Genomic DNA, 8,450 nt, shown 5'->3' with positions numbered 1-8,450 from the left:
GTAAACAAGACAGAAGTGGTGTTTGTCCCAGTAGAGCTTATAGTTTGTAGGGGAACATGGAAAGAAACAGAAAAGGAAAATATGTCTGATGAGTGTTATGATGGAGGCTCTATGAGGAGCTTTGAGAACATAAAGAACGACAGCTGACATTTATTGACTGTTTAGCATGAGCCAGGCAGTGCTCTGAGCATTTTGCTTATGCTAGCTCATTTAATTATCACAACAACCCAAATGAGAGAGATGTTATTACTACCAACCCTGTTTTAGCAGTGATGAACCTAGGCACAGACAGTTTAAGTCACCTGCCCAAGGTGTTATAATTAGTGCACATGGAGATGGGATTCATACATGTGCCTTCTCACTCCATAGCCCACACTGTTTAGTATGATAATGAGAAGAGATGGATGACCTCAGTTACTGAAATGTTTAAGGACCCAGCAGGACTTTCAGGTAGAAATTTACAGTAAATGTTTAAAGTAAACACTTTACAAGGAAAACAGTAAACTAAAAACTGATTTAGAGACACCCCAGGAGACAACAACTCAAGGCAATTACTGCCATTTTTTTTTTTATACACTTAATATTATGAAATAAAGAAGCCTTAAGGAAGAAACCGTATGGCAAAATCTCCCTTTAGGATTTGGGAAGAAGAGGAAAGAAAACAACACAGTAGATTTCCCTTAAGAGATGAAGATGATAAGGATATGGAGCTTCTTTTCTAATTTGCATTGGGGGATGTGTATTCCCTTGAGTAAGTTGAAAACTTTTGTAAACACTGACCCCTAAGGAACTACAGACAGATCATAATCCAGGGCGTAAACACAATCTTCTTATTTCCCTTCAACATGCATAATTTTTTCCCTGGGGTAGAGCCTGAGCCAGTTCTAACCTGTTTATAATCAAGTGCATTACAACCGTAAACTCACATTAAATCATCTGCTTTTTATAGCGTGGAAATGATGATAATAATAATGATTTTTTCCCTGTTGATTGAGCACGCTCAATATTAAATCAGAAAATATCATCTGTAGCTCAAAAAGATTTTTTAGGGCACTTCATAAATTAATCCAGGGCAGCATCCTATTAGAATCAACAGAACAAAGCCTCAGATCTTGAAATTTCCTTTCTAAGACCACCAGAATAAAAAGAAAATTGATAAAGAAACACAAACGATTTCTGGTCTAAGGAGGTGAGATCCTGAACTGCTTCCATATTAACATCCTTCTTGTTTTGCAAGAAAGTGCTGGGATCTACAATTTGCCCTTTCTTTCCCATTTTGTGAAGTCTAACAGTGGCCGGAATAATCTAACTGAAGGGAGACCAGGGAATGTTCAGACATCAGGGCCGCAGTAGATCCATAGTCACTAAGTTTCCTCTCCCAGGAGAGAACTCTCATCTTTCTACATTTATGACTTTTACTCTGACAGGGGGCAGTTACAGAAGCTCTCCTAGACTCTGGTTCCTTAGTTTTGAATTAGAAACAATTGTTCATGGTTCCCATTCTGCCAGCATCTTATTTGCATCTGAAGACAACACCATGATCCTAAGGCCTCTGCCTCCAATTTTACTGGAGAGAAGAGAGCTCAGGTGAGAGAAGAAATAATGAGAAGAGAGAGAGATGATTTAGTCCTGGCCATCTTTCTTCTCCTTTATTCCTTGATTTTTCCAGCTGTCATGTTACATAAGGCAACACTGACATTCTGTGTGTAGACAAAGTTGGAGGTAATCTTTGCTATTTTTAGTTTACAAAGACTCTAATAATGGAGGTCAGTGTTACTCTGTATCTTGGTAGTAGTAAAGGCCAGTTATATGGGCACAGGTTGGGTTAGTCTCAGACATTTTCAGCATATACTCCACTCTTATGGGAGGAGATATTGTAGGAAAATCTGGATTGTCGTCTAATGTGACACCTTTCCCTTGTCCCCACAGACAATCCTACAGAAATGGCTACTGGAAATGGTTCTTTTGTGACTGGATTCATTCTGATGGGATTAACAGACCAACCAGGTCTCCAACTCCCTTTGTTCATTCTGTTTCTAGCAATGTATATGGTTACTGTGTTGGCAAACTTGGGCTTGATAACTCTGATTGGCCTGTTTTCTCACCTTCACACCCCCATGTACTTTTTCCTCTTTAACTTGTCCTTCGTAGACCTCTGTTATTGTTCTGTGTTTACTCCAAAAATGCTAATGAACTTCATATCAAAGAAGAATATTATCTCCTACAAGGAGTGCATGACCCAACTCTACTTTTTCCTTTTTTTTGTTATATCTGAATGTTATGTGTTGACATCAATGGCCTATGATCGCTATGTAGCCATCTGTAATCCACTTTTGTATAACATTGCCATGTCCCCTAAAGTGTGTTTCAACCTTATTTTTGGTTCACACTTGATGGCCTTTTCTTGTGCTATGGCTCACACTGGATGCATGCTGAGACTGACCTTCTGTGATGTCAACACCATCAACGATTACCTTTGTGACATTGTCCCTCTGCTCCAGCTCTCCTGCACCAGCACCTATGTCAATGAGCTGGTGGTTTTTATTGTGGTGGGCATCAACATTGTTTTTCCCAGCCTTACCATCTTTATCTCTTATGGTTTCATTCTCTCTAGCATCCTTCGCATCAATTCTACTGAGGGCAGGTCCAAAGCCTTCAGTACCTGCAGTTCCCACATAATTGCTGTTTCTCTGTTCTTTGGATCAGGTGCATTCGTGTATCTCAAACCATCTTCTTCAGGATCAATGGGTGAGGGAAAAATCTCTTCTGTGTTTTACACCAATGTGGTTCCCATGGTGAACCCCTTAATCTACACCTTTAGAAACAAAGATGTTAAACTTGCCCTGAGGAAAACCCTGAGTAGGAAAAGGTTTTGATCAGAAACAGTATCTCTCTGTGTAGGTAGTTAGAGGACAGGGAGGCTCTGCATATTTAATTTCAGTATTTTTGGTAGTATTATTCTTATCCTATTTCTTTCTTACCTTGGTGAGTGGTATTTGTCTTTTTTTCAAAGATTTATTTTCACTTGTTCTTACTAAACATTTGCATAATTTCTTCTAATTCTCACTTTTTCTCTTAAGAATAATATTAAGGAAGGAATTTATTATCACTGTATTTTTCACTGTAAATTTGAACTTTCCTTTTTTTTTTTCTCTTGGAAAAATATTAAGGGTTCTGTGAATGATCCAATAAAGCAATTTTAGTGTGACATTATACCATTGCAGTAGAGATCTCTTATTAGGTGCTTGTAATATTCCATTGGATGCATTAATGAGTTAATCTTTCTACTCCTGTCTTACCATCCTCAACTGGGCAGGACCATATGTCCGTCATAAGTCACTATTTTACAGAGACACAATGTTCCATGAACTCTATCAAGTATAACTCACTTTGTAGGTGTAAACGTTATGCACCAATCTTATGGCAAAGAATTTGGTTATTTAACTTCCTACACCCAAACTGATATATAATTGATCATATATCCAGAATTATCAAATGGATGGGAGGCTTAAATTCAGAGGCATTAATGATTTACTTGAAGTCACAAAGGTTCTTAATGAAAAAGCTAAGAGTAAAGTATTAGCCTACTGATTTAAAGTCTGCTTTTTCTAGTATACTTTGTTTCTATTCATTTTATATTTTTTATAATTTTTATTGTGCTTTAAGTGAAAGTTTACAAATCAAGTCACTCTTTCACACAAAAACCCGTATACACCTTGCTACACACTCCCAATTACACTCCCCATAATGAGACAGCCCGCTCTGTCCCTTCACTCTCTCTTTTCGTGTCCATTTTGCCAGCTTCTAACCCCCTCCACCCTCTCATCTCCCCTCCAGGCAGGAGATGCTAACATAGTCTCAAGTGTCCACCTGATCCGAGAAGCTCACTCCTCACCACCATCCCACCCCATGGATAGTCCAGTCCAATCCATGTCTGAAGAGTTGGCTTTGGGAATGCTTCCTATCCTGGGCCAGCAGAAGGTCTGGGGGCCATGACCACCAGCGTCCTTCCAGTCACAGTTAGACCATTAAGTCTGGTCTTATGAGAATTTGGGGTCTGCACCAAACTGTTCTCCTGCTCCCTCAGGGGTTCTCTGCTGTGTTCCCTGTCAGGGCAGTCATTGGTTGTAGCCGGGCACCATCTAGTTCTTCTGGTCTCAGGATGATGTAGTCTCTGGTTCATGTGGCTCTTTCTGTCTCTTGGGCTCGTAATTGCCTTGTGCCCTTGGTGTTCTTCTTTCTTCTTCGATCCAGGTGCGTTAAGACCAATCGGTGCATCTTAGATGGCTGCTTGCTAGTGTTTACGACCCCAGATGCCACTCTTCAAAGTGGGATGCAGAATGTTTTCTTAATAGATTTTATTATGCCAATTGACTTAGATGTCCCCTGAAACCATGGTCCCCAGACCGCTGCCCTTGCTACGCTGGTCTTCGAAGCATTCAGTTCATTCAGGAAACTTCTTTGCTTTTGGTTTAGTCCAATTGTGCTGACCTCCCCTGTATTGAGTGCTGTCTTTCCCTTCACCTAAAGTAGTTCTTATCTACTATCTAATTAGTGAATGGCCTTCTCCCACCTTCCTCCCTCCACCCTCTCCTAACCACAAAAGAATGCTTTCTTCTCAGTTTAAACTATTTCTCAAGTTCTGATAATAGTGGTCTTATACAATATTTGTCCTATTGCAACTGACTACTTTCACTCAGCATAATGCCTTCCAGCTTCCTCCATATTATGAAATGTTTCACAGATTCCTCACTGTTCTTTATCGATGCATAGTATTCCATTGTATGAATATACCATAATTTATTTATCCATTCATCCATTGATGGGCACCTTGGTTGCTTCCAGGTTTTTGCTATTGTAAACAGTGCTGCAATAAACACAGGTGTGCATATATCCGTTTGTGTAAAGGCTCTTATATCTCTAGGGTATATTCCAAGGAGTGCGAGTGCTGGATCCTTTTTTTTTTTTGTTTTTTAAATTTTATTGAGCTTCAAGTGAACGTTTACAAATCAAGTCAGACTGTCACATATAAGTTTATATACACCTTACTCCGTACTCCCACTTGCTCTCCCCCTAATGAGTCAGCCCTTCCAGTCTCTCCTTTTGTGACAATTTTACCAGCTTCCAACTCTCTCTATCCTCCCATCCTCCCTCCAGACAGGAGATGCCAACACAGTCTCAAGTGCCCACCTGATATAAATAGCTCACTCTTCATCAGCATCTCTCTCCTACCTACTGTCCAGTCCCTTTCATGTCTGATGAGTTGTCTTCGGGAATGGTTCCTGTCCTGTGCCAACAGGAGGTCTGGGGACCATGACCGCCGGGATTCCTCTAGTCTCAGTCAGACCATTAAGTATGGTCTTTTTGTGAGAATTTGGGGTCTGCATCCCACTGATCTCCTCCTCCCTCAGGGGTTCTCTGTTGAGCTCCCTGTCACGGCAGTCACCGGTTGTGGCCGGGCACCAACTAGTTCTTCTGGTCTCAGGATGATGTAGGTCATGTGGTTCATGTGGCCCTTTCTGTCTCTTGGGCTCTTAGTTATCCTGTGATCTTGGTGTTCTTCATTCTCCTTTGCTCCAGGTGGGTTGAGACCAATTGATGCATCTTAGTTGGCCGCTTGTTAGCATTTAAGACCCCAGATGCCACATTTCAAAGTGGGATGCAGAATGTTTTCATAATAGAATTATTTTGCCAATTGACCTAGAAGTTCCCTTAAACCATGGTCCCCAAACCCCTGCCCTTGCTCCGCCGACATTTGAAGCATTCAGTTTATCCCGGAAACTTCTTTGCTTTTGGTCCAGTCCAGTTGAGCTGACCTTCCATGTATTGAGTATTGTCCTTCCCTTCACCTAAAGCAGTTATTATCTACTAATTAATCAGTAAAAACCCCTGTCCCACCCTCCCCCTCCCTCCCTCGTAACCACAAAAGTGTGTGTCCTTCTCAGTTTATACTATTTCTCATGATCTTATAATAGTGGTCTTATACAATATTTGTCCTTTTGCCTCTGACTCATTTCGCTCAGCATAATGCCTTCCAGGTTCCTCCATGTTATGAAATGTTAACAGATTCATCACTGTTCTTTATCGATGCGTAGTATTCCACTGTGTGAATATAACACAATTTATTTAACCATTCATCCATTGTTGGACACCTTGGTTGCTTCCAGGTTTTTGCTATTGTAAACAGAGCTGCAATAAACATGGGTGTGCATATATCTGTTTGTGTGAAGGCTCTTGTTTCTCTAGGGTATATTCCGAGGAGTAGGATTTCTGGGTTGTATGGTAGTTCTATTTCTAACTGTTTAAGATAACGCCAGATAGATTTCCAAAGTGGTTGTACCCTTTTACATTCCCACCAGCAGTGTATAAGAGTTCCAATCTCTCCACAGCTTCTCCAACATTTATTATTTTGTGTTTTTTGGATTAATGCCAGCCTTGCTGGAGTGAGATGGAATCTCATCGTAGTTTTAATTTGCATTTTTCTAATGGCTAATGATCGAGAGCATTTTCTCATGTATCTGTTAGCTGCCTGAATATCTTCTTTAGTGAAGTGTGTGTTCATATCCTTTGCCCACTTCTTGATTGGGTTGTTTGTCTTTTTGTGGTTGAGTTTTGACAGAATCATATAGATTTTAGAGATCAGGCGCTGGTCGGAGATGTCATAGCTGGAAATTCTTTCCCAGTCTGTAGGTGGTCTTTTTACTCTTTTGGTGAAGTCTTTAGATGAGCATAGGTGTTTGATTTTCAGGAGCTCCCAGTTATCTGGTTTGTCTTCGTCACTTTTGGTAATGTTTTGTATTCTGTTTATGCCTTGTATTAGGGCTCCTAAGGTTGTCCCTATTTTTTCTTCCATGATATTTATCGTTTTAGTCTTTATGTTTAGGTCTTTGATCCACTTGGAGTTAGTTTTTGTGCATGGTGTGAGGTATGGGTCCTCTTTCATTTTTTTGCAAATGGATATCCAGTTATGCCAGCACCATTTGTTAAAAAGACTATCTTTCCCCCATTGACTGACACTGGGCCTTTGTCAAAAATCAGCTGCTCATATGTGGATGGATTTATATCTGGGTTCTCAATTCTGTTCCATTGGTCTATGTGTCTGTTGTTGTACCAGTACCAGGTTGTTTTGACTACTGTGGCTGTATAATAGGTTCTGAAATCAGGTAGAGTGAGGACTCCCACTTCCTTCTTCTTTTTCAGTAATGCTTTGCTTATCCGAGGCTTCTTTCCCTTCCATATGAAGTTGGTGATTTGTTTCTCTATCACATTAAAAAATGACATTGGAATTTGGATCGGAAGTGCATTGTATGTATAGATGGCTTTTGGTAGAATAAACATTTTTACTATGTTAAGTCTTCCTATCCAGGAGCAGGGTATGTTTTTCCACTTAAGTATGTCCTTTTGAATTTCTTGTAGTAGAGCTTTGTAGTTTTCTTTGTATAGGTCTTTTACATCCTTGGTAAGATTTATTCCTAAGTATCTTATCTTCTTGGGGGCTACTGTGAATGGTATTGATTTGGTTATTTCCTCTTCGGTGTTCTTTTTGTTGATGTAGAGGAATCCAAGTGATTTTTGTATGTTTATCTTATAACCTGAGACTCTGCCAAACTCTTCTTTTAGTTTCAGTAGTTTTCTGCAGGATTCCTTATGGTTTTCTGTGTATAAGATCATGTCATCTGCAAATAGAGATAATTTTACTTCCTCCTTGCCAATTTGGATGCCCTTTATTTCTTTGTCTAGCCTAATTGCTCTGGCTAGGACTTCTAGCACAATGTTGAATAAGAGCAGTGATAAAGGGCATCCTTGTCTGGTTCCCGTTCTCAAGGGAAATGCTTTCAGGCTCTCTCCATTTAGAGTGATGTTGGCTGTTGGCTTTGTATAGATGCCCTTTATTATGTTGAGGAATTTTCCTTCAATTCCTATTTTGGTAAGAGTTTTTATCATAAATGGGTGTTGGACTTTGTCAAATGCCGTTTCTGCATCAATTGATAAGATCATGTGGTTTTTGTCTTTTGTTTTATTTATGTGGTGGATTACATTAATGGTTTTTCTAATATTAAACCAGTATAAATCCCACTTGATCGTGGTGAATTATTTTTTTGATATGTTGTTGAATTCTATTGGCTAGAATTTTGTTGAGGATTTTTGCATCTATGTTCATGAGGGATATAGGTCTGTAATTTTCTTTTTTTGTGATGTCTTTACCTGGTTTTGGTATCAGGAAGGTGGTGGTTTCATAGAATAGGTCAGGTAGTATTCCGTCATTTTCTATGCTTTGAAATACCTTTAGTAGTAGTGGTATTAACTCTTCACTGAAAGTTTGGTAGAACTCTGCAGTATAGCCATCCGGGCCAGGGCTTTTTTTTGTTGGGAGTTTTTTGGTTACCGTTTCAATCTCTTTTTTTGTTATGGTTCTATTTAGTTGTTCTACTTCTGATTGTGTTAGTTTA

The 8,450-nt window shown here is 39.6% G+C and overlaps 1 protein-coding gene across 1 annotated transcript; it reads left to right on the top strand.

Moving 5' to 3' along the window:
* Positions 1–1,943: 1,943 nt before the first annotated feature.
* On the top strand, positions 1,944–2,876 carry LOC126060553 (olfactory receptor 145-like). The gene has a single exon (XM_049856754.1). It carries the CDS (start codon positions 1,944–1,946, stop codon positions 2,874–2,876), a length of 933 nt encoding a protein of 310 aa, XP_049712711.1.
* Positions 2,877–8,450: the final 5,574 nt, after the last annotated feature.

The sequence above is a fragment of the Elephas maximus genome, chromosome 17 (assembly GCF_024166365.1).
Source record: "Elephas maximus indicus isolate mEleMax1 chromosome 17, mEleMax1 primary haplotype, whole genome shotgun sequence".
Taxonomy (NCBI): Eukaryota; Metazoa; Chordata; class Mammalia; order Proboscidea; family Elephantidae; genus Elephas; species Elephas maximus.
This window is presented reverse-complemented; position numbering and strand designations above follow the sequence as displayed.